The sequence below is a fragment of the Haliotis rufescens genome, unplaced genomic scaffold (genome assembly GCF_023055435.1).
Source record: "Haliotis rufescens isolate VD_foot unplaced genomic scaffold, xgHalRufe1.0.p SCAF_15, whole genome shotgun sequence".
Taxonomy (NCBI): Eukaryota; Metazoa; Mollusca; class Gastropoda; order Lepetellida; family Haliotidae; genus Haliotis; species Haliotis rufescens.
Window position 1 is genome coordinate 15,655,710 of NW_025963835.1, and position 27,893 is coordinate 15,683,602.

At 41.9% G+C, this 27,893-nt stretch overlaps 1 protein-coding gene across 2 annotated transcripts; it reads left to right on the forward strand.

The window, feature by feature from the left end:
• The first annotated feature begins 3,284 nt into the window (after positions 1 to 3,284).
• On the forward strand, positions 3,285 to 27,893 carry LOC124138718. Of its 2 annotated transcripts, none has more exons than XM_046505541.2 (4): positions 3,285 to 3,629; positions 14,767 to 15,113; positions 23,698 to 23,897; positions 25,039 to 27,893. In XM_046505541.2, exons 2-4 carry the CDS (start codon positions 14,843 to 14,845, stop codon positions 27,148 to 27,150), a joined length of 2,583 nt encoding a protein of 860 aa, XP_046361497.2. In that variant the 5' UTR covers positions 3,285 to 3,629; positions 14,767 to 14,842; the 3' UTR covers positions 27,151 to 27,893. The 2 variants fall into 2 exon arrangements, with proteins under 2 accessions (XP_046361497.2, XP_048252145.1); XM_048396188.1 differs by lacking the exon at positions 3,285 to 3,629 and adding an exon at positions 9,044 to 9,153.

Sequence of the window (27,893 nt, forward strand, 5' to 3'; positions counted from 1 at the left end):
TGTACCTGTGTACATATATCTCTTATGTGCCTGTGTTCATCTATCTCGTATGTACCTGTGTACATATATCTCGTGTGTGCCTGTGTTCATCTATCTCGTATGTACCTGTGTACATATATCTCTTATGTACCTGTGTACATATATCTCGTATGTACCTGTGTACATATATCTCGTATGTGCCTGTGTTCATCTATCTCTTATGTACCTGTGTACATATGTCTCGTATGTGCCTGTGTTCATCTATCTCTTATGTACCTGTGTACATATATCTCTTATGTACCTGTGTTCATCTATCTCTTATGTACCTGTGTACATATATCTCTTATGTACCTGTGTTCATCTATCTCTTATGTACCTGTGTTCATCTATCTCTTATGTACCTTTGTACATATATCTCGTATGTACCTGTGTACATATATCTCGCATGTGCCTGTGTTCATCTATCTCTTATGTACCTGTGTACATATATATCTTATGTACCTGTGTTCATCTATCTCTTATGTACCTGTGTACATATATCTCGCATGTGCCTGTGTTCATCTATCTCTTATGTACCTGTGTACATATATCTCGTATGTACCTGTGTACATATATCTCGCATGTGCCTGTGTTCATCTATCTCTTATGTACCTGTGTACATATATCTCGTATGTGCCTGTGTTCATCTATCTCTTATGTACCTGTGTACATATATCTCGCATGTGCCTGTGTTCATCTATCTCTTATGTACCTGTGTACATATATCTCTTATGTACCTGTGTACATATATCTCGCATGTGCCTATGTCCATCTATGTCTTATGTACCTGTGTACATCTAACTCTTATGTACCTGTGTAGATATATCTCTTATGTACCTGTGTACATATATCTCGCATGTGCCTGTGTTCATCTATCTCTTATGTACCTGTGTACATATATCTCGTATGTGCCTGTGTACATCTAGTTCTTATGTACCTGTGTACATATATCTCGTATGTGCCTGTTTACTTATATATCGTATATGCCTGTGTACATATATCTCTTATGTACCTGTGTACATATGTCTCGTGTGTGCCTGTGTACATCCATCTCGTGTGTGTACATATGCCTCACATGTGCCTGTGTACATATAACAGCGTTGTGGTGACGTGTTGTTGTGGAGGATGGAAGGGGTGGTTTAGGAGAGATGCTCTGTACACACAAAGGTCATACTTCTCACGAGTCTGTCGTTCTTGTCAGCGCGCGATATACAACAAACACAACCTAGATTATAATCCGATGAGGTCTCTCATGTGTATAGTCTAGGGCTTGTGGTTATGTGCGTATGTCAGAAAAACCGAGAAGGGGTGTGTTAGTGAAAATAATACACGAGGTAGCGAATCTCGGACATAAATAATTCAGCTGATGTGGAGAGCATGCGCAACCTATGACCTTGTTTCAATGAGAGGTTGCACCTGCACAAGTTTCCCTCGTGCAGATTTGGGGAATGGTCTGACACACGTTTATGTAGGGTTGTTCAGGATATATTATTACCTTGAAAATAGTCACACTTAGAACAGTGTTTATTACGACATTTATTAAATCACGGTGACGTAAATGAATACTGATTGATGAATGTGATGCTGATAAAAAGCAGTGTGTGTGCGTGAGCGTGCGTGTGTGTGTGTGTGTGTGTTTTTTCACAACGCACTCGGCAATATTCCAACTGACGACAGCCTGTTAATAATCGAACCAGGACCAGACAATCCAGTGATCGATGTCACGGAATCAACAAAATCATTAAGCCTGACCACCTGATCCATTAACGGTCGCCTCCTATAGCTACGACCAGCGCAGCTTGCTGTGGACCATTTCATCCAATCAATCTTTATTTCGAAATACTGAGAAGTTCATATGCCTATAGTACATGAATTCAAAGTAGTTGAGGGTACATTTATACAACAAAATATACATCAATAGCTATGATAAATGTTAAATTACATCAAGTCGTTGTGTATATGCTTTCTGAGATTCATGGCATGAAAAATGAACATTGACCAAAAAAAATATTGTGACAGTGTTTTTAGTCTTCATTTAGTAAGAAACAGTTTCTACAAGTGAGGATTGTTGAAAAAACAATCATTAAAGAATTGGTTTCTGATGTCAACATCAAATGGATAAACAAGTGAAAAGTGATATTCATCTTCTATATAACCACAGATAAAGCGGAATCCCTACGTCTAACATAGCTACATAACTAGACCCGTGAAGATCCAGGGTAGAATATGTTTCCTGTTTTCTCGCGTAAGACAATATAATAATATTTAATTGCTAGCTGGCTGCTCTTTTTTGAACAAAAAGACGAGGAAACGGATGGTTGGCGATTTACATGACAGCTGCTAGGCGTTCGATAATGACACTCTTTATCTCCATTCTTATATAAGCTTATACATTGTGCGTTATAACATTAAGCTGTTATTGCCTATTTGCATGTTAAAACCTATGCGATGCTCCATCGCCTCCTCGACTCTTCATCCCAAGGCCCATATCCAGGTCTACATGTTGTACTCAGTGTCCGTGTGAAGCTGAGACTGTTTCTCTGACTTATCACGGGAATCATGGGAATCATGGGAATCATGGGAATCACGGGAATCACGGGGATCAGTTAATGTGAGCTGGATATACATCGTAATGTTTCAGTTTTTAGAAAAACAAAAGTTTTAATGACTTTAATGACGTTTCTTGGATAACTGCGTGTATATCGACTGCCAGCTTGAACAGAATGTACAGGGACTGACAGGGACTGTCTGGTTCCTCTTTTTGAAGCCCCATATATTCTATACCAAATATCCTCGTGTTGTTTGAGTTTGTAGAAACTTTAATTACTTTAATGACATTTAGTCCGATTCTAGTCCCCGTTTATTGAAATATCAAATATTGAAGCTAACATTAACAAAACATGTGGTCACTTCCATATACCAACTTAGAAAGTCGCTTCCTCGAATAGAATTAGCAGATAAATGTGCTAAAATGTATAACGTCCTGAAATAACTTAATAACATATAAGCGCTAATTGCGCCCTCAGGCAACCGTCACTTATGGTAAAAGACAATGACTACCCGGGGTGTATTGTGAATCACACTATGTTATCACATGTTGTATTTAACTGCATTCACACAACATACATTCAACCGTCAAACAAATCTTTATATCTCTGAGCAAACACTCAGCACCCTGCCCGTGTGGAAATTGACACCCGTCGAGAGAAAAGACGAATCAGGCAAACAAACTGTACTCAGAACACAATAGCAAAACGCCGGGTTTTGTTCTTACCCATCTCCTGTCGTGAGGTCAAAGTAGCCAGCAGCGACACCCAACACTAGCCGTCCGCCCATCATCCCGCGGGGCAGACGACAGTTGCTGGGAGCAGACGACAATCAGTGGAGCAGACGATAAGAAGATCAGTCTACTTTTACCCTCGTCAGGTGTGGCAGCGGTTTCGGTGGAATGTTCTTCTAAGTATCTGGTTTACACAACTTGGTCTTCTTGTGGTCTGTTTGTAACATAAACTTGGTCGCATTTGGTGATAGTTCACCGACATTACTTGGACGTCGATTCCCAAGTCGGGAGTAGTATCGTGGATAAACAACACAAGGGAAGACTGTCACAGGTAGGCTTATTGATGTGTTGGAATATATGATCATGTGATATTTGTTTATTTCCAGCACCACAAAAATAATTTTGCGAAATTTCATATTTAGATCCAATAATGTTCTTATTCTGTATGGAACCTCTCTTCATCATTATATTAATATGCAAAGACCACATGTCTCTTTAATACCATCATAGACATGCGTCAACATCTGTCATTGGCATATTGCATTGAGCCAAGATAACCATTCCGTTTTCCATTATGGGTGACATGCCCTCGGTCTGCCACGGAGAGAGAGAGGGGGGGGGGGGGGGGGGGGGGAGTGAGTGAGTGAGTGAGAGAGAGAGAGAGAGAGTGTGAGTGAGAGAAAGAGACCTTATCTGTGTGTCGTGTGTGCGTGTTGTGTGTGTGATTATGTGTGGTGTGAGTGAGTGTGTGTCTATGTGAGTGAGAGAGACAGTGTGTGTGATTATGTGTGACTCGTATACCGTTTGAAGGCACATCACCCTTTTGTTTGTGGTAGACATAATAACACACATGGGCTTCTTTATTAATGTAACTAATTCTACTCGCCGTGGAGTGCAGCACGATTCTACCACACATATCAAGAAATAGAAAAATACAATACAAAATGCATTTCTCGCTTGAAGCAATGCATAATATTATTTTGTTTATGGCATTCGCGATCAATATACTTTTCAATCTTCAATCCAGACAAGAAGCCTGGATTTTACAGCTGCGCGTCGATATCCACATCCCCGTATTTGCTTGTGTTTATCAGCGACATATCGAACTACAACGATCCTAACTCGGAACTGACTGAAGGCAAATCATGAAGCCATAACACCTCGTTGTTATAGAGCCATTCTGTTCATATAAAACAATCGATGCCTCCCCTGGTAATTGCAAATTCAGTTATGGAGCTTTTCTGGTGCCATTGCCATAGAATATCGTATTTGTCATGTATTATTAACCCTTCATGAAATAAAACATTCAGATATGTCTACGTGAATATTGTGACAATTGGCATCTCATTCCGTTTTGATGGTGACTCTTCTTGGCACGAGGCAGCTGTAGCTACACTGGTGACTCTTCTTGGCACGAGGCAGCTGCAGCTACATTGGTGACTCTTCTTGTCACGAGGCAGCTGTAGCTACATTGGTGACTCTTCTTGACACGAGGCAGCTGCAGCTACATTGGTGACTCTTCTTGGCACGAGGCAGCTGTAGCTACATTGGTGACTCTTCTTGGCACGAGGCAGCTGCAGCTACATTGGTGACTCTTCTTGTCACGAGGCAGCTGTAGCTACATTGGTGACTCTTCTTGACACGAGACAGCTGCAGCTACATTGATGACTCTTCTTGGCACGAGACAGCTCCAGCTACATTGATGACTCTTTTTGACACGAGACAGCTGCAGCTACATTGATGACTCTTCTTGGCACGAGACAGCTCCAGCTACATTGATGACTCTTCTTGGCACGAGACAGCTGCAGCTACATTGGTGACTCTTCTTGGCACGAGACAGCTGCAGCTACATTGGTGACTCTTCTTGACACGAGACAGCTACAGCTACATTGATGACTCTTCTTGGCACGAGACAGCTGCAGCTACATTGGTGACTCTTCTTGGCACGAGACAGCTGCAGCTACATTGGTGACTCTTCTTGTCCACGAGACAGCTGCAGCTGCATATGTCATTGTGCCCCAGCTGGTTCAGCCATGGGGAAACTGGTACCGGCATTGTCGAGGTGCTTTATGTAAGTGTGTCTTTTTATCATTCTATGGACTGTTTTACCTTACTGTGAACATCCACGTAAATCAAGACGAGGTGAAATGGGCGTCACGTCCAAGATTATTGCACTTATATAGCGACGTGCATGTACGTGTGTGTGTGTCTGCTTGTACTAGTCGGACTGATGCCGATTTATAGTGCTAGCTCACTGAGATACTATGCCGCAGTTTAACATGAATACCCCACTCAGACACAGTATACTGACTCCGAGCCGACCAGTCCTTGTTTTAGCCTCTTAATGCCGAGCGTCAGACAGGGTAACAACAAGTACCATCTTTTAACGCCTTTTGTATGACGCGGCCGGGGATCGAACCCCGGACCTTCCGCTCTCCATACGGACGCTCTACCACTTGACCACGGAGGCGGTCTAGATCAAGAAGAAGTCAATATTATCAACGTGTGACGTCGATGATCGATCTCATTAATGATTTTTGATAAAGTTAAATCCTTCCTTGTGAATTCGATCGGATTAACCATTTCCGTGTTTACGAATCAAGAGCAAGGCGAAAACGTCATGTGTAAACAGAGACATGTTTCCAACCGAAAGCAAACGGAGGAGGGTGTCCGGTTAAAATGAGTCCGTGTTAATAAGTTTCTACTGTATGTGATTTGTAGTATACATGCCGTTTCAAATGTTGTTTAGTTTCTAGCTGTTTCTTACCGAATGAAAAACTTAATATTAAACATTAATCATTATGACAATGGACGTTGTAGCAATTATATGCTCCTTTTGACGGATGTTGTCCAGTCCCGTGACACAATCATTGTTCCTTTCTATACTTTCCTTTAACACGTCCGTGAGGTATATAGTATATTAAGTTACTATCTTTGACAAACTGGTATATTGTATAAGGTAACACGTATACTATGTCCAAGGCTTTCTTGACAACGTTATAAGGATCTATACCGACACGTCGCTTGTGTCTACTTTGCTATATCACCTTGGCTCAGCCCACGAAAAGCATTATTACAAGTGATGTGAAATGGGATTTAACGTTGAGTTCAAGATTATGCACAGCGACGTGCATGCAGATTCACACATTGTACCCAGGTGGGGATTCAAACATGGGTCTTCGGCGTGACGAGCGAACCCCCACACCCCCAGCAGTATGAAGAGGTCTAACAGATACATCCTTGTGTGTGAGTGTGTGTATGTGTATCTGTGTGTTCGTGTGTGTTTGAGTGTGTGTGTGAGTGTGTGTGTGTATGTTTGTGTGTGTGAGTGTGTATGTGTGTGTGCGTGTGTGTTTGTGTGTGTGTTTGAGAGTGGGTGTGTGTTAGTCTCGTTTTGTAATGCAACCTAAGTGATTTACCATGCATCAGTGTGCATGCATGCATCCCACTCAGACGCTGTTCTGACCCTGAGCCAACCAGTCCTTGTTTTATCTCATTAATTCCCATCGTCAGCCACGGTAACAACAAGTACCATATTGTGGTATGACGTCACAGGGGATCTAACTCCCAACCTTCCGCTCCCCGGGCAGAAGCTCTAGGCATTAGACCACGGAGGTGGTTTCCAGGCATTTTAATATTGGCCATACATACATGTAATAAAGATGCTTGTCTTCAAATTACTTATGATCAAACATTATCAACAATGGATGAGGCAACACAAAGGAGGTTTTGTTGCCTTGGCTTCCTGAAGTGTGACGACTGACGCACTTGTGATGAATACCTGTACATGTATAAATGTCATGAAAGTTATACAATATGACCGGGAGATGAGGATGACTATCGCTGCACAATTATCAGTTAAATGTTCCTTCCTGTTAAGGAAGTCTCATCGCAATAAAATGTGCTTCATAACATACGTCGATATATATAATTATGTAGATTAATATGTGTGTTATATTTTTACATATGTTAAGTTTAATAGGTCGATGAACGTCCATTAACAGACATGTTTTTCTTATTTTCCCTGACAATGTAATACCTTCTGTGTGGTGACGCTTATGATGTTTGAAATAACTTGAATCTTTTCAAGATGTTCCTTGTGTTGCGGCTCCTAGGTCGACTGACTTTGTGAGTGAGGTTTAACGAGATTTTGTTAAGCGGTTTAACGCCGCTTTGAACAGTATCCCTGTCAGCTTAATGTGGGAAGAAAGCCCAAAGTGATAGAGAGACCCACGAGCACTCTGGTATGGTGTAGAAATAGCGATAAACATGAACCGGGATTCGAACCCACAATCAGGCAAACCTATATACACTCTTAATGTCCTCATGATGCCATAGCATTGGCAAACTCTGTGAAGACCTGTAATGGCGTCTCGGTCATTTTTGTATTACGGGCACATTCCCCGAAACTCAATCACTAACATTAACTGCTTGTTTATCGGTCAATACAGATCAGGTACGATATACCATGTTGAATCGTGTATAAAGGACACCCACGTGTCCGGATTGACAACGTTTCATGGACACAATCTACCTCATCGTACCGAGGCAAGGGACTTAAAAGTCCCGATTCCCTCCCCCATTGCCGAACTAGGCTTGAATCATGGAATTCTATTTTTGCAATGTTAACGAGTCTATGCATAGCCCCATCAAATGAGTGAGTGAGTGAGTATAGTTTTACACCGCTTTTAGCAATATTCCAGCAATATCACGGCGGGGGACACCAGAAATGGGCTTCACACATTGTACCCATGTCGGGAATCGAACCCGGGTCTTCGGCTCGACGAGCGAACGCTTTAACCAGTAGGCTACCAGACCGCCCCTAGTCCCATCAAAATCGAAACCGACACCCGTCCGTAAACAGCCGTGTTGGATTGCAGGATTTGCAAAGCAAGTGTGCCGTCATTTTGGCCTGCACTTCGCGAAATGAGCGACTTGAGTGGGTACCGCCATTTTGTTTGAAGCAGATGCAAATAATATGATAGGTCCAATCTGGTTGGTCAAAAGGAGGGACATGGAAGGGACATAACTCGTAATTTCCACTGGTGCCGCTACCATCAAGCCACGACATTCCAGCCAAGTTAGGCAAGGGTGAAAACTGGACTGTTACAGTAAGTTAACTCCCTTGTCTCGGGAAGATGTTTCTTTCATACTTACTAAATCTACTTCAATTAACAATAACGGAGAGGATATCAAGTACACATGTATCCTAGTAATTGCCAGGTGTGTGTGTGTGTGTGTGCGTGTGCGTGTGCGTGTGCGTGTGTGCGTGTGTGCGTGCGTGTGTCTGTTTGAATACGAACGATTATACAGCTCTGTCGAGCTCTGTAAAGATTTGACACGTGGATGTAGGGCTCATGTTTAACCCCATAGGTCTTAGGTGAATCAACACCAATGGACATTGTCACCCTACCCCAGACCTCCAAAGAGTATCAAATTGAAGTGCATAGTTACAGGGTGAGGCAAAGGAGTATATCATTATGCGTTGTCTTCAAACTTGTGAAACTAAGCATAGCAAAAATGGACAGTTGCTGAAACAGTTCAACCAGCACAGTGACAGTGATTTAACTATGATTCTAATCTGTTTATTCCTATAAAACGTTAATTTGTTAAGTTAATATCAATTCCCAGTTCAACAAGGGTGCGTTCAAGACATATCGCACACTACTCTGATCCGTCTGTAGAAACCCGATCACCTGTCACAGAAAGGGTTAACATATTTATTGCGCTTTTGTGAAGGTGTACACAAGACACCTGTATAAATTGGACTTCATTCGTTTGTGCTGGTCTCAATGCCCGTGTGTTGCGTTTGGTCCTCGGGGAGCAATATGCCGTATGACATTACTGACGCTCAGGTAAGGATGTTTTCAGGTAAACTCTCACCTGCCTGCGAGATATTACATGCTTTAATTAGTCACTGTCAGGACAGACACGATAAATGTTACAGACAAGGTGTACAACCTGCGGTTTTTACAATGTGTGGAATTCTCGTTATTCCATGTTTGCTTAAAGTAGGTTGAACTCATTCAAACAAGCGTGATGACGGGTAGCATTAATACGAGGGCTGGTCAAAAAGTTCTAAGCCTGACGAACTTTCAACTATGGGCCATAACAAAGTAAACTAGTCAATGTAGTACATTGTTTGAGTTGTTCATTGCAAGTGTATTTGGTCTGTTGAGGCCGTTTGTATGTTAGTGATAGCCAGTTAAACGTGACAGGGATCCAAATGGACACAGAAATGGAAAAGAACGAGTACCGGGCAGTCATCAAATGTTTGACTTTAGAGAAAAAGTACTCCCCAAGAAATTTATGAACGTATTTCACAAATGCATGGGGATAAGTGCCCCAGCTATTTCACCGTTAAACGTTGGGCAGCTATGTTTAAGGCTGGGAGAACAAGCCTTGATGATGACCCTAGGTTTGGACGTCCATCAACTTCCATCAGTGAAGATTCAATCAAGGCTACAGAAAAACTTATACTGTCAGATAGACATATTACCATTGCTGAACTTGAGAAAGACACAGGTCTAAGCCATGGATCCACTGAAACTATTATTCATGAACATTTACAGATGAAGAAGATATCTGCTCGTTTGGTGCCAAAGTTTAAAAAATCTGATCTTAACGCAAATAGAACTGACATTGCCAGAGAAAGTTAAGAGCTAATTGAGGAGGATTTCGTCAAATTAAAACAGAAATTAGTAACGAGTGATGAAACATGGGTCTACCAATATGATCCCAAGTCAAAACGTCAATCCATGAAATGGCACCATTCCACTTCCCCGGCACCAAGGAAATTCAAGTCTTCAAGATCAGTGAAGAAGGTTGTGGCCACTGTATTCTGGCATGCATAGGGTGTGATCATAGTTGATTACTTAGAATGTTTAGACCATTACCGGTGCCTACTCTGCTGATTTGCTTCATCGCCTGAGAGATTCTATCAAAGAAAAGAGGTGAGGATTTTCTGACTGCTGGAGTTGTACTGCTTCATGACAATGCCTCATCTCCCACCTCTGGACGTGCAAAGGCTGCTCTGCGACAATGTGGCTTCGAAGAGCTTCCTCGCCCCCCATACTCGCCAGACCTGACACCAAGTGATTTTAACCTGTTTCCTAAACTGAAAGAACACCTTCGTGGAAAGCGCTATGACGACAACGATGACCTTAAAGCTGCCGTGAATGGGTTTCTCAGGGTGGCTTCAGAAAACTTCACTATCGATATGAGAAGTGTAATGAAAAGCAGGGAGATTATGTTGAAATTCTTTTTAAAAACACTTTCACAATTGATGGTTTTGTTTGTTAGGCTCAGAAGTTTTTGACCAACCCTCGTATTGACGCTTTAAGGATGTACTGCGAAAATGGGGATTTTTTGCTGACTCTCGTCAGTCCTTTATATAGAAATATGATATTATTTTACACATAATTGGACAAATCGTTGATACATCAACTGCAGACATAGTAGCTATCGAATCAACTCCCACTTCAAACAATTACCACCTCTAAAATACCACACACCACAAAACACCACACTACACCACACCACACCACACCACAAAACACCACACTACACCACACTACACCACACTACACCACACCACACCACACCACACCACACCACGCCACACGCCACGCCACACTTTAGTTATCAGAGTTCTGCAATACGTTATGTACATGCTTGTCATTATCATATGCATGTTTGCCCTTGAAACAGAGCTCACCGACAGGAGTGGTACTGTCCAGTAAAATTTATTCATTGTTGAGACTAGAAACGTAGGCCGCTGTGAAGAGTACATGATACTATTCTTGTCACACAGCCGTGCCAGTTACAATAGACGATTATTGTATACTTGATCAAGTCTCCCTACATTATTCATCACCCGCTGATTTACTTCCAGTATATTGTTATACAGCAGTCTGGTCACGTTTTCACCGTGATACGTCGTTACTGCTGTGACGGAAAACAATTCACAAATACCTGTAGAACATTCATCCAGGCAACTGTACATCATCACTCGTGAGTACTGATATTGTGAGGGTGCATCTCGATACACTGAGGCGAACTCCTAAGGGAGATAACAGATATCATATTCATGTCAAACCTCTTTAATCCGAACTTTACAATTCCCCCTGAAATCATCCAGATTAGCAAATGTCCGGATTAACGAATTTTCGGTTTTGACTAATGTCCTTTGTAGACTTCCAAAATGAATTCGTCGGCAAGTGTGTTTCGCACCAACATAGTCATGTATTTATGTGAGAGCAAGAACACGTAAGAACACGTGTTTATGGGTTGGTGTTTGTGAAAACAAGTAGTTATATGAACATCTGCTTCTATGTGTGGAGCTGTCGGTTCCTTTACTGCTATGCATTAATATAAGATCGATTACGGTGCTGTGTAGCCTGACAGGACTGACTGAGTCATCACGGTGAAAAGGTGAAAGGCCAAGAAGCCTCGTGTCAGCAGGTTGACAGATGACCCTCTTGACGGCTCAGATTAAGCTACTGTCGATTTCTCCCTGTGTAGAAATCGTCCGTTTGGATAAAATAGCTATCTGCTTCCATATTTCTTCCTACTAACAGTGAGTGTGTGAGTTGGGTTTAACGCCGCTTTTAACATTATTCCAGTTATATCACGGCGTGTCTGCTTAATGTGGGAGGAAAGCCCGAAGTGATGCAGGTCTAGGGCGTTTACCACTTCCGTGAAACCCACGAGCACGGATATGTTGCTGACAAACCTAGAAACATAATCGGGGCGAACCGGGAGTCGAACCCACAATGATAGGTTTCTGGCGTGCCCAAGGGACGAAACTCCGAATCGCGGCGCCTTAGACGACGTGGCCACCCGTGCCCCTCCTACTAACAAAACGCAGTTATAATTTCAAAATGATTTATTACTTGACAACGTTATAGCTACAATCGTAGACTCTTGTATGTAATGTCTTAAAGTAGTTCGGGTGGATGTCATCGAAAGCGCCGGAATTCGCTGCGCAGAGTTGCGTCCCTTGGGCACGACAGAATCCTATGTTTCTCGGTTTGAATCCCGGTTCGCCCCGTCTCCATATTTCTAAGTTTATCAGCACCATACCCGTGGGGTTCACAAAAGTGGTAAACTTTTGAGACCTGCATCACTTCGGGCTTTCCTCCCACATTAAGCTGACACGCCGTGATATAACTGGAATACTATTCAAAACGGCGTTCAACCAAACTAACTCACTCACAGAACGACAAAATATGGGACTATTTCCGACCTCTCTTTGACCACACATGATGTATTCACAGGCAAACTATTTAAACTACATACAGTGATTCCCCGTACCACTTTGTTCGTTTCAAATGAGCAACACCTATTTGTGTGTGTGCTAACCATGACGATAAATGTCGTGAAAGGTTTGCTGTCAACACTTCAAATTCCCAGTGACCTAGTTTTAAACTTGTAACAGTATTTGGCAACAGCGTGGACAAAGAGTGTCTGTTTGGTTAATCCGTCTAGTCAAGCACGTATGGTATTCATTCTGTCAATTGTCGTCGCCCAGAGATTTATTTGGTTTTATTGGGCTATTGAGTAATACCACAAAAAAATATCCCAGCGTTGGAGCCGATGCTTGGTTTGAATGACTCAATAATGACGAGGTATTAACATCCAGTAAACTACGGTTATAACGAACTCAAAGGGACCACTAATTTTAATTCGTTATAACCGTAGTTCGTTATAAGCAAATGTAAGGAATATATACAGCAAATAGACAGAACGAAAAAATAGTTTGTTCTATCCGTCAGTTCGTTATAACCGTAGTTTACTGTATGATCATAAACCAAGACAGGTGTACTGCCAGTTGATCGTCATATGTAGCTACAGAAGAACAACACGTTTATTTGCAGGAAGGCCTCCGGCTGATATGCAAAGACAACAAAAAAGAATACGATACAAAAAATCTAAAACACATTTAGCTATGACATACTTAAGTAACATCAGATGAGTAATTTAAGACAGATGGACACACATACGTTGATAAAGCCAGGGCTTACTTGATGCATGGTATATCCCATGCCGCGAGAACAACTGGAGGCGGTGAATGGTCAGACGTGTGGCATAGCACGTTGTTGGGGCACCAGACATGGTGATTCCAATATTTACAAACAGTTTAAAACAACTCAATTTTACTGAATATATATTTACGAACCATTACAATTACTAACAAATGTTTTAAATGTCTTTTTAAGATCATACTTACACCTTTGATTATATTTGTAGATATGAATTTTAAACAACAAATAAATATAAACAAGTTCATCTTTGCAAGGTCAAGTCAAAGATATTTATTGCATGTAAGGCCTCCGGCCCCTATACAAAAGAGTTACAAATAAGTAGTTTTACATATTTGGATATATTCTCATGTTTAACAATTTGTTTCTGAGGGAAATGGTATTTTTAACATAATTATATAGCCAGTTTTGATATGACTGACATATGATATGTGCAGAGTGGCGTCCCTTGGGCACGCCAGAAACCTATAATTGTGGGTTCGAATCCCAGTTCGCCCCGATTATGTTTCTAGGTTTGTCAGCACCATACCCGTGCTCGTGGGTTTCACCGAAGTGGTAAACGTCTGGGACCTGCATCACTTCGGGCTTTCCTCCCACATTAAGCAGACACGCCGTGATATACGAGAAGAAAGCGTTGACTAATGGGTTTCAGTTTCTTTATTGATTCAATGCGACGTTTCGTAACAGATGCTGGTACTTTAATGAAACAGCACTGACAGGGGTTACTGAATGTATATGATTCATCAGAGTGAATATTGTTTGACGCCATCAATATAACACATATTTATTTATTCTTTCATTGCGATATTTCTTTACATATGCTGATGCATTTGTCAAGAACCGGAACAGTCACATGTCCTCACGTTAATGCTCTGTGGGTATTCTGGGAAAGACTATGTATCCCACATCATCCCTAGATCCCTCATATCCATGTTATCCCATGGCATGCCATAGTACCGACCCGTGAAGATCCGGGTAGAGAATAGGCCTTCAGCAACCCATGATTGCCGTCAAAGGTGACTATGGTTGTCGTAAGAGGCGACTGGCCAGGCTCTCTGACTTGATTGATTTCATCGTATCCAAATTGCGTGGATCGATGCTCATGATGTCAATCACTGGATTGTCTTTCCAGACTCGATTATTTGCAGACCGACGTCACACAGCTGGAATATTACAATATAAATAATAAACAAACAAAACCATTGTATCACTAGTATCCCGAGAATGATAGAGGTCCGGATGTTGCCATAATGAAGTCTTTGTTAGGGGGGTCAAGGTGACCCTGTGAGAAGTGCACTGGTGCAGTCTACAACATTAACATTATGTCAGGTTTCCATGGTAACAATCTAATAGTGTGTTGTCATAAGTCTGTATTTACTGAGTCCCGTAAACAGAGAGTTACCTGTTTCTGTTTATATTCTACAGGTACACGCCTTGGAAGGATGTGAAGACAAGGACTTCATAGTCAAACTTTCAGACTTGAGTATCGGACGACAAGACAATGAAACAACGAGTACATCGACGGGAGAGGAACCGATTGCAGTCAAATGGAAAACACGGCGGACTAACAAGCGAAACGACGCCCAAATTGGATGTCAATTTGAACCCGTCCTTGCCTGATGTCGGCGATGTCACATGGGCAGAGGATATTTTCCCGCGTTTCTCACCATGGGTCGTCTGCGCCGTGACAATGGCCGTCCGGGTGAATTATGTCTGTCAACCAAGGAACTGGTGGATACTTCATCCGGATGAGATTTTCCAGTCGCTGGAAGGTAGGTTCTTCTGATGTAGCCATTACTGCGTGTGTCGATTGATTTAAGTAAGCGTTCCTGCTGTTACTACTACTACTACTACTACTACTACTACTACTACTACTACTACCTTACTGTTGTTGCTGGGGTTGCTACGACTACCACAACTACTACTACTGCTACTAATACTACTGCTGCTGCTACGACTACTACAATTACTACCGCTGCTGCTACTACTACTACTGCTGCTGCTGCTGTTGCTGCTACTATTACTACTACCACTACTACTACTACTACTACCTTACTGTTGCTGCTGGGGTTGCTACTACTACCACTGCAACTACTACTACTGCCGCTGCTGTTGCTACGACTACTACAATTACTACTACTACTACTACGAGGGCCACTACTACTACTGCTGCTTCTGTTCCTACGACTACTACAACTACTACTACTGCTACTACTACTACTACTACGGCTACTACTACAACTACTACGTCAAATCAGTCTCATACTACTACTCGAACGTCTACCGCTACTTCGACTACTTCTACACGGTTAGCTCTGTCGTCTATATCGCTGCAATTCGCCGTGCAGAGTTGCGTCCCTTAGAGTACCAGAAACCTAAGTTTGTGGTTTCGAATCCCAGATTCCACAAATTATGTTTCATATATTTTCTAGCAACACCATACCTTTTGCTCGTGAGTTACACTAAAGTGTGCGGGTGCACGAGAGTCCCAATCGTCTGAGGCGCCGCGATTCGCTGTGCAGAGTTGCGTCCCTTGGGCACACCAGAAACCTATGATTGTGGGTTCGACTCTCGGTTCGCCCCGGTTATGTTTCTAGGTTTGTCAGCACCATACCCGTGCTCATGGGTTTCACTGAAGTGGTGGACGTCTGAGACTTGCATCACTTCGGGCTTTCCTCCCACATTAACCTGACACGCCACGATATAACTCGAATGCTGTTAAAAGCGGTGTTCAACCCAACTCACTCACTCACTAAAGTATGCAACATCTGTGACCTGTGTCTCTTCCCTTCTCTCACATTAAACCAGATTGTTGATTCTGGAGTCCTGAAAAAAATGTGTTGAGGATAAAAAAGAATGAAACATTTGGTTTCCTCCAAACAAGATAAACTTTTAAGAGTGCTCTCCGACATACAACAAATATGTAATTACACAGGTCATCAAATATTTGACAAAGCAATACAATACGGGAACTGTGTGTATTGAGCTACTCTCTTGTCAACACGTCACGATCTCACCCCTCCCATACTACATGAACTCTATTGAAGTCACCACGCCATCATGGCTATGGGAGAACAAACACCCAAGTGGATTAGGGATACCCGATTGATGCACATAGTTCAATGCTACCTATTGATGTCAGCTTGGGTGAAACTCCACAATGCTTTCTTCTGCCTGTGATTGGCAGCAAGTCATGACTAGAGATGAATACTTTATCCGCTTAATTAATCTCAGTATACTGAAAATATGAATTGACTTACTCTCTGTTGACATGCTGTCTTCTTCAGGTCGCATTGACTGTTACTGTGTCTGTTTGATGAATTCCATTTGAGTATGTGATGCTCATGTAACTTGATACAAGTACTTGCCTTGGTTACATGATGTTGATGCATGAACAGTACACTTAAAAGATTGCAGAGTAAACATTTGCTAATCGTGCTATATTTGGTGATACATGTTTTTCTTATTTATATCTATTGAAACTCGATCAATGAAGTGTCGATTAATTTACCACACAGTAAATATTTGGTTTTCGTGTCGTATTTGAAGTGGTATTATCTTGTCTTTTTGTTGAAAAGTAGAGAGGGTACAGAGTGGTGAATGTATTGGTGTTTAACGTCGCTCTAGCCTCTATTGTACATCATGGCGTGGCAGCTTACTGTCGTACAAAGATCGAAGTGAAGCACGTTAACACTTTAATGGGTTTGGTGCTGACGAACCAAGGAACATTATGGTAACGATTGGATTCGAACCGAAAGCCAGCACTACAAAGAACTACAACTCCGCCCGGTGAAATTAAGATTCTTACAACACCCATACCCAACTGAATTCATTAAAAACTAAAGTAACGTGATATAGACATGACACATATATTCCATAAACTATCAATATAGATTTGTTAAGCTTTCCATTTTCTATCTGCCCGTCAATCATGCTGTTTGAGCCTTCATCTACCTATTATCACTATAACATATCCCGCTGCTCTTGTCTGTACAATCGTGTCTCGGTTGACCCAAATAGCTGAGCTTGACCTGATACTAGTATAAGGTCACATTTTGAAAATGCTTCTCGATGGCACCCTTGAAGCCATTATTGCGAAGAGCTTCATAATTAGAGTGCCCTCCTGTTCAGGAATTTGACATCTCTCCGTATAGGTCTATTGAGTCATGCTGAGTCGAGTGCGTGTCTTCCAACACATGACACATCCCCCAATCATGGCCATTCACCGTAGTTGACAGGGGGTAACGTCGTTTTCAGAGGCTGCATCAATTAAATGATGTGTGAGTGCTTGTTATAGGGCTTTTGAAACAGACTTGTATATAAACTAAATGTCGTTGAAGAAGAAAACTCCCATCTAGATCGTGTTCTGCCGAGTGACCGTGATCAATAGACACATGGCCTTCTATGATCATAATACCACTGGTTATCGTTACGGAATGCGTTTTATGAAAGGGATGAAATGTGACATTGTACTGCTGACTGATGAAGCATCTGTAAAGATACAGTTGAATACAGGACCATCACCGCTCGGAAAATGTTCATTACAAACCTTACCTTCAACACAATACAAGAATGGTGTTGAATGAAATAAAAAGTGTGGTAGTGTGTCATCAACCCAGAATTGTGTTTTTCATGACGGGTTTGCGGTGACACTTGGACTTTTCGTCTCACATAACAACTAAACAAACAAGGACATTTTGTAGATAAATTCTACTCAACAATGATCCAACTACAAACTGAAATGTAAGCAACCCGCGAAAGTGGCAAAAACGATCACTGTAGAAGGATGAGAAGTCTTATCATAGCCGCTATTGAAAACACCAGTCGGTTAATAATAACCCTATTGTTAAAGACTCGTCGAGCTTTAGTGTGAATTGTGTTTTACATGTCTTTCGCGGTATTGCAGCAATATCCCAGCGACTGATATGACAATGGGTTTCACATAATATTCCTACTTAAAAATCGACCCCGGGAACACTTTGTGGACTGGATTGTAGATAATGATCTATCTCGTTAACTTCTGCTCATTAACATTGTAGATTTACCGTTGTGAAATACGATACTTATTTTGGGCCACCTTGGAGTATGTTAGGGGTCAACCTTCCAATTAATTTTCCGGTGGAGGTGGTGGAAGTGTTGTGTTTCTTCGGTTACTGCTTCAAGGCATGGGTATACTCTATTACTGAAACACTGAGCTGTTAAAATGGTGTGGTATTTATCAGGATAATACTTACATCAGTAATGGAGGGGAGGTTGGTTGGGGGGTTGTCTCAGGGACAGATTCATACCTATTTTCTATTCTTTCAAAATTTATTATTTCTTCAAAATTATTTTGTCCAGTATTTTCTGGCACCATTTATTTTTCTAAATTACCCCCCACCCGCCGAATATCAGTGTCGAGCCCCTTGCTGGTTTCCTCCATGAGTGCCAGCTTGTTCTCACGAAGACTGATCACCATCTACATCTGACCTGCGTGTACGATGAAGAGATCCGCTTCCCTTCACAGGTGAATAGATCAGAACACTGACACCCAAGTAGCGTTAGATGAGGAGATTCGTCATCTTCCGTGTGATCTGAGTTGACTTTGTTGACGAGTTGTCGTGACCCGATGTGTGACTGGCGGATGATTGGTTGTATCTGTCAGGGCTCACATATTGTCCCTTGAAAGGGTAAATAGCAAACTTCTTGAAGGAACACTGTTTCGGAGGTGGATAGGTGAGTCCTGGTGCACTGTTATTATCTGTGCCTAAACATTAGTGTCACGTCTTAGCGAAATTTGTTCGTAATATATTTGTGAACACACTGTATAGGTTAACTCACGCACATTGCACTAGTAAGTCCTGCATAGAGTATCTACTAGAGCAGAACGGCTATAGTATGATCATGAGTAGCAACCATGACAATTTGATACATGACATATTGTCTACATGCACTGAGTTTGATATTTGTCATGCAGACATTGTGAAGTTTCTAGACCAAGAGCGTGGGAAATACCTAAGTTGTGACACAGCTTTGAGAAATCAGTTTGACATAAACACGAAAACCATCTCGTTGTTATCTTTAACTAATACCCTAATAATTATAACTGATTGAATGAGCGAAACCACAACCATTTACCAAACACTGTACTCACCACACTCCACAACCATTTACCAAACACTGTACTCACCACACTCCACAACCATTTACCAAACACTGAACTCCCCACACCCATTTACCAAACACTGTACTCCCCATATCCCACAACCATTTACCAAACACTGTGCACTCCTCACCCTAAAACCATTTACCAAACACTGTACTCACCACACTCCACAACCATTTACCAAACACTGTACTCACCACACTCCACAACCATTTACCAAACACTGTCCTCCCCACATCCCACAACCGTTTACCAAACGTTCTGTACTCCCCACACCCAACAGTCATTTACCAAACACTTTGTACTCCCTACACCCCACAACCATTTACCAAACACTGTACTCCCCACACCCAACAACCATTTACCAAACACTGTTTTATAAAAGCCATTTTTCAGTAATCTCATATCATACATTCCTTTAAAGTACATGTTTTCTTTATAAAATTTAGGTTCACAATCCATTTGCGATAACTATTAATATAATTATAATATAATAATACAGGTTATATAATTATATAATGATACACGTAATATAATTATAAAATGATACAGGTCATATAATTATATAATGATACAGGTCATATAATTATATAATGATACAGGTAATATAATTATACAATGATACAGGTAATATAATTATATAATAATACAGGCAAAAATATATATATATATATATATATAATGATACAGGTAATATAATGATATAATGATACAGTTAATATAATTATATAATGATACAGGTAATACAATTATATAATGATACAGGTAATATAATTATATAATGATACAGGTAATATAATTATATAATGATACAGTTAATTTAATTATATAATGATACAGGTAATACAATTATATAATGATACAGGTCATATAATTATATAATGATACAGGTAATATGATTATATAATGATACAGGTAATATAATTATATAATAATACAGGTAATATAATTATGTAATAATACAGGTAATATAATTGTATAATGATACAGGTATAAGGAAATAATTATTATACATTTTAAGTATCCTCTAAGGCGTTTCACTGGTGTCCCCCGCCGCGATATTGCTGGAATATTGCTAAAAGCGGCGTAAAACCATACTCACTCACTCACTCACTCACTAAGGCGTTTCAAATTTTGTTTTCAATGTAATTGCCAAAGCGTCCAAACTGGTAACGATACAGGTCCTCTCAGCGAGATCTACAACAAATAGAAATCGATTATCGCTTTTAACGGTAATAAAATTCGTAGATGGGCAACCTGCAATTCATTCGGTATGAAAGCCATTTGACGCCTCACTAACCTGCCCTGAGGCGCCCCCTGGCCGCTTTATTTACCAACATATCCGCATGACTGACATACCTCGGTAGGCTATAACGGTGATATAGACATAAACATGTAATGGCTTGATGAAGCCTTCAGGGAGTACATATTCTCCTTAAATCATTTCATATCATTTATTTGACATTGAATGGCAATTTCTATATACATTTATACGTGTGTTTCTGACACTAACGTTCATATACATTAATTTATTTTTATGTTGTTTTTGACACAGATGTTACTTTTCGCCTCATGCACCTTTCGAAGTGGGATGTATTATAGCAGGGGTAGTTGTGTACCGAACTAATGCACACCACCTACACTGACAGGCAAAAGAAAGTATACGCCCATGCTTGACAGTTGCTAAAATGAAACAAACACGAAATGTTATTTCATGGTGATGCATAGGCCCTAGGCGATATTACAATCACCATATCAGTGAGTATCTCACAACAGGACGTGGACATGGCGACTCAAGGAACATGGAGTTGCAGTTTCTCATTACACAGTAGACCGGCTCCGTGGTCTAGTGGTAGAGCGTCCGCCCGGAGAGCGGAAGGTCCGGGGTTCGATCCCCGACCGCCTCATACCAAAAGAAGTTAAAAGATGGTACTTGTTGTTACCCTGTCTGGCGCTCGGCATTAAAGGGGCTAAAACAAGGACTGGTCGGCTCGGAGTCAGTATACTGTGTGTTGGTGGGGTGTTCATGTTAAACTGCGGCATGGTATCTCAATGTGCTAGCACTATAAATCAGCATCAACCCTGACTAGTACAAGCAGCACACAAAAACGTGCATGAACGTCGCTATAAAGGTGCAATAATCTTGGACGGGACGTTAAACTCTATTTCCCCTCACCTGGGGGAAATCGGTCTTCACATGTTATATATATTCACTTCTGTGAACTTTTTCGCAAATACCGCGCCTTCCTGTTGGCGATGTTTGTCACCCTCTCTGCGTGGACTCCCGTAAATACACGCAGAAGTTACAGTATGGGAGTTACAGACAAATTATAACCTCCTGTGCTATCATGTGAACACTTTCTTCAGCGACGAGCGGCCCTCAGCTTTGTTTCTCTCGAGGTTTTGTATCATTTATCTGGTACATACACTTTTTCACGCTTCAATCAATATGTCATGCGGCGATTAATTATTTTACCGACCTCCAGAGTTGCATTGTCAGCAGTAATTGACCTGCGGTGTTACCTGTGTTACCTGTGTTACCTGTGATGGGTTGCGGTCGGCTGCAGGTTCTCCCAGGCTGATATCGACCACCGCAGTGGAAACACTCACTGACATCAGCAGTAATTGACTTGCGGTGTTACCAGTGTTACCTGTGATGGGTTGCGGTCGGCTGCAGGTACTCCCAGGCTGATATCGACCACCGCAGTGGAAACACTCACTGACATCAGCAGTAATTGACCTGCGGTGTTACCTGTGTTACCTGTGATGGGTTGCGGTCGGCTGCAGGTACTCCCAGGCTGATATCGACCACCGCAGTGGAAACACTCACTGACATCAGCAGTAATTGACTTGAGGCGTTACCAGTGTTACCTGTGTTACCTGTGATGGGTTGCGGTCGGCTGCAGGTTCTCCCAGGCTGATATCGACCACCGCAGTGGAAACACTCACTGACATCAGCAGTAATTGACCTGCGGTGTTACCTGTGTTACCTGTGATGGGTTGCGGTCGGCTGCAGGTACTCCCAGGCTGATATCGACCACCGCAGTGGAAACACTCACTGACATCAGCAGTAATTGACTTGAGGCGTTACCAGTGTTACCTGTGTTACCTGTGATTGGTTGCGGTCGGCTACAGGTACTCCCAGGCTGATATCGACCACCGCAGTGGAAACACTCACTGACACAGATGCCCCCCCCCCACACACACACACACACACGCGCGCAATCACGGTGGGCGACTCAAGAAATGGGCTTTACACATTGTACCCATGTCGGAAATCGAACCTGACCTTCTGCGTGACGAGCGAACCACTAGGCTACCCCACCAACCCGAGAACAAATGCCTCGACATCACCGTTATAGTTCCAGGTATAAATATGACCTGTGAGTCATCACAGTAATCGTCAAATGGCATACACAACCACATTTGAGTCAGCCAGAAATGGATTTTGAATGATTTGAATAAAACACGTCAGTACTTCCAATATTCATAAACCTATAGTATCCCTTAAAACACCATGTATGAACACACAGCACGATGTAAACAATATCAAACTATCTCATTAAATTTTAATGTCAAATTCATAAAAATGTAAATAATGCATTTTTATTTGAACCATGTAATGAAACCGAACAAAGATACTGTATCATGCATTTGACCGCCATCCGCTCTGAAGAGTTAGCTCCCTTATGTGTGCCAGAATTCAGTTGGAAAGTTTCAGTAAGTGAGTGAGTGACTTGGGTTTAACGCCGCTTTTAACATTATTGCAGTTATATCACGGCGTGACAGCTTAATGTGTGAGGAAAGCCCGAGGTGATACAGGTCTCAGACGTTTACCTCTTCGGTGAAACCCACGAGCACGGGTGTGGTGCTGACAAACCTAGAAACATAATCGGGGCGGACCGGGATTCGAACCCACAATCATAGATATCTGGCGTACCCAAGGGACGCAACTCTGCACAGCGAATCGCGGCGCTTTAGACGACTGGGCCACCCGTGTCCCTGGACAGTTTCATTGGCCTTATAAAGAACTATAAATATAGCAAATAAAGCTGTCGAGACATTTACACATTGTATGTGAGGCAAACCAATGGTTACATACTGTATTAGCTCCTGACCATATTGCATAAGGATATCAACATGTCAACAGCGTTCCTTACTCTCTAAAGTTCTTTTTGACGGTGCACTCATTCTGTGTTGTATACTTACAGTGGCCCACTCCGAGGTGTACGGATATGGATTCCGCACCCACGAGTATCTGCCACCCCCCGGGGATCTGAACGTGACCCAGGTGCGCTACAGTGAGCACCAGATGGGGATGCACAGCATGAGGTCGTTCCTGCTGCCGCGCTTCTTCATGATGGTAGCGGTGCTGATGGAGGGGCTCGGCTATCAGGGGACACCGTTCTTGGTAAGGACACAACTGAGGATTGTTTGGCTTTTTGAATATTATATCTGTTTACAGATTATTTTACGTATTGAGTTCGATTCTTTATGAACGAAAGAACATGAATGTGTTGCTGTTTACCAATTTACTTGTTTTAAATGGATACATGAGAAGGAAACGATATATGACAAAACATATTCTCGGTTGTCTAGTGTATTCTATCCCAAATGAAGAAATTGGTGAAAAAAAGCAACCCATGCTTGTCGTAGGAGGCGCAAAACGGGATCGGGTGGTTGATGCATGTCATTGTACCCCAAATGCGTAGAACGATGCCCATGATAGCAATCAATGGATGGTCTGGTCCAGACTCAGTTGTTTACGAACCGCCGCCACACAGCTGGAATACTGCTGAGTGAGGCTTTAAACAAAAAGGAAAACAAACAAACAAACTAACAAGCAAGCAAACAAACAGTTCTTTCTGTTCTGAGAATGCACTGGACCTATTTAGCTCCATGGCTTCATTTTGAGCATGATTCGAATAGCAGGACGCCAAAATAGCCATCCAGTGAAGCTACTCTCACCAGCCAGAGTAATTCGGCGCAAAGGAGATGAATCGATGGTAACGTCAGTTCTCAAACGGCGATGTGGTAGCGAATAAATCCAGGGTATCTATCAAATAGAAGGGAGAGTGACGAAATTAATTTACTGTGTTGACACTATCCTAATTCATTTGGACCGCCTCCGTGGTCTAGTGGTAGAGCGTCCGCCCGGAGAGCGGAAGGTACGGGGTTTGATCCCCGACCGCGTCAAACCAAAAGACGTTAAAAGATGGTACTTGTTGTTGCCCTGTCTGGCGCTCGGCATTAAGGTCGGCTCGGTGTCAGTATACTGTGTATGTGTGGGGTATTCATGTTAAACTGCGGCATGGTATCTCAGTAAGCTAGCACTATAAATCGGCATCGGCCCGGCGCGGACTAGTACAAGCAGCCTAACACACACAAGTACATGCACGTCGCTATATAAGCGCAATAATCTTGGACACGACGTTAAACCAAATTTCACCTCACCTCACCTTATTCATTTGCCTCAGAGAAATATATTAGTTTACATTATTACCAACACCGCTTTCACACTTCCCTTATTCGCTTACTTTATATGTTCGCAGCTATGGAAGGTAGTTCACACTATCGTGTCATCTTGTCTCCCATTGGCTGTCTACAAATTCACCCGACTCCTCTTCCGGTCACATGACTGTGGTGTCCTGGCGGCCATACTGACAGCCGGAAGTACACATCTGTCCGTGTTTGGCACACATACCCTCATCAACAGCTTCTGTGCCACACCGTTATTTTGTGGGTTATACCTTCTGTTTAAAAACTGTTTTTGTGTTTCGCCAACGCTGAAGAAAGATCCAAAAGTCCAGTCGTCTGCAGATTGTACTGGGAACCTCCATTACGTCACAAAACTCGTACGTTGCCATGAGAAAACCAGAGAAAGCTCGGGATCTGAGAATACGTGCTATTATGAGAGGAGCAGTGGTTTGTGTCCTGGCTTTAAACATGGCGACGGGGGAATACATGGCATCACGAAAGGATTTGCAAACTGTCCCGGAATTATTATTGCAGCCATAGTCCAAAGTATGACAACCGGGATATCTTTAATAAACAATTCGTCTCGTTCTCGGCCAAATGAACCAGTGATTCAGAAAGATAACGATGTTACTGATGAATGTGTTTGTAGTAAACCAGAGTTAAATCTTGTCAATGAAATGTCGGTGGAAAAAGATTCCAACATGAACATCATTACGAAGCATCCACGACCACAGCCTGAACATTGTGAACGTGACCATGACAAAAGGGAGCTAACTCTTGCATCTTTCATTCTAGTGATATGTTGCTACATACGAGTAGATGCATCTCTATTTGTAGTCGTGACGTCACTTCCTCATATTAACTGGAAATGCCTTGAGAGATCTAAAATTATTTCGTGTATTGTTGGTGCAGTCATAGGACTTACAGTTTGTATTTTGGATGATTTCAGTTCATATGGAGTGGGAGTTATCTCCCCTTACCATTGGTTTCAGTTCAACGTGATTCAAGACTATGCAGCAGTTGTTTTCGGAAGGATGGAGTTTACATGGTATTTAAAGAATTTGATTGGGCAGAGTTCATGTTTGATGCTATTCACAGCCTATTTGTTCGGAACAATAGGCGTTAATTTACTGGTATATACATCACTATCCCATTTAGATAGACATAGATGTCGGGTCATCAGCAAACTTGCTGCCTCCCTTGTCATACTCATGTTGCTTTACTCTGCTAAAGGGCACAAAGAACTACGCTTTATGCATAATTATCTAGTCTTAGCTTTTATTGGCTATTCGTATTGTTTTTATATCAGTGCCAAGTACTTGAGAACCATGAAATATGGCCTAACTAGTCAGGGGTTTATATTCATGGTGGTTGTCCTGTATATACTGAGTCAGTGGCGCGTGTTCCCCTCGTCTGTCGACGAGTCAAACAAGACATGGACTTACACAGGGAACACACAATCTCATGACGTCATCACATGTTTTGATTACGTCAGTAAACAGAATGACGTCACAGGTGTCTTCACGGACCAAATGGTTCACATGGGCGGAGGCTACACTGTGTTACATCAAAATGTTCCAATACTTGGACTCATCCATTATGAGTTTTATGAATTCAGTTACGATACAAGGAAGAATCTTTGCGCTGTGAATGTCTTCGGAAAGAAGACAAATGTGACTGTGAGTACTTTCAGCGACACCTCAGAATTTGTTTCTGTGTACAATACCCCGTATGTTTTGAAACTCTTGGTGACCAAGAAACATTACAATTATCTCGTTATGAACACAGACAGAAAGTTTGTTAACACTGGATTCCGAGAAGTGTTTAGATCGGGGAAAAGGAAGGTCCTAAAACGGACCCTTGACGCAGAGGCAGAAAATCAGTTGGAGAAGATAGCTGCAACCATCCCCCTCGGTAGCAATGCAACAATACTGACTTACGAGGCGGACTGGTTGATGCGATTCCGACAGTTTGACGTGGCCATACCCCGCCTACAGAAAGCACTACAGCTGGATGTCAAGCTAGTTGAGGCGTATAAGTTACTGGCTTTGTGCTACACGGTGCTGGGGGACCATCAGTCCTCGAGTGGCGTCATAGACAGGTGTGTAAAGGCACGAGGCAGGAGACTGTGTTATGAGAATCCTCACAGGATCCGTTTACACGAGTTATACAGCTTCCAAGGTTAAAGTGATTGCAGAACAAAAAGATTTCGCCATCAGTGCTGATTGAAGAAGGTATTGACTACACACGGGATCATGATCCTTATCTGAAGTACTTCTTTAACTAGTTCACATTTTTTGTTACTTAGCTAATAAAATCACGAGATGCATTGGGTACAAGGGTGAAGAATGTTGTGGTGAGGAAGTCTTATAAACCTACTGCCATTTTTGCTTATAGTATTGTAGGTATTTTCCTATCTTGTAATAACCTCTTGTAGGTTTTACTTTTCCTTGTAAGACCTAATTGTACTGTACGTTATTCATTATACAAAGCATGGCTATGTACTAGGGCACAACTAATTGTACTGTACGTTATACATTATACAAACCATGGCTATGTGCTAGGGCACAACTAATTGTACTGTACGTTATACATTATTCAAACCATGGCTATGTACTAGGGCACAACTAATTGTACTGTACGTTATACATTATACAAACCATGGTTATGTACTAGGGCACAACTAATTGTACTGTACGTTATACATTATACAAAGCATGGTTATGTAATAGGGCACAACTAATTGTACTGTACGTTATACATTATACAAACCATGGTTATGTACTGTTTGATTTGCATTCTAGGAGTTTGTGAGTAAGTAAGAAAACGTACAACTTTATGGATAACAACTTCTGGTTTATTGCATATAGTGATGTTTTGATGTAGATTCTTACACCGTTATCAAGCTGGAGTGACAACAATCAAGTGA

What these genes read in the sequence shown, in the direction of transcription:
- LOC124138718 (XM_046505541.2), top strand. Translation starts at nt 14,843, where the DNA reads ATGAAACAACGAGTACATCGACGGGAGAGGAACCGATTGCAGTCAAAT. An exon ending in GATTTTCCAGTCGCTGGAAG is followed by an intron (nt 15,114 to 23,697) that starts GTAGGTTCTTCT and finishes GTATACTTACAG; the next exon opens with TGGCCCACTCCGAGGTGTAC. An exon ending in ATCAGGGGACACCGTTCTTG is followed by an intron (nt 23,898 to 25,038) that starts GTAAGGACACAA and finishes ATATGTTCGCAG; the next exon opens with CTATGGAAGGTAGTTCACAC.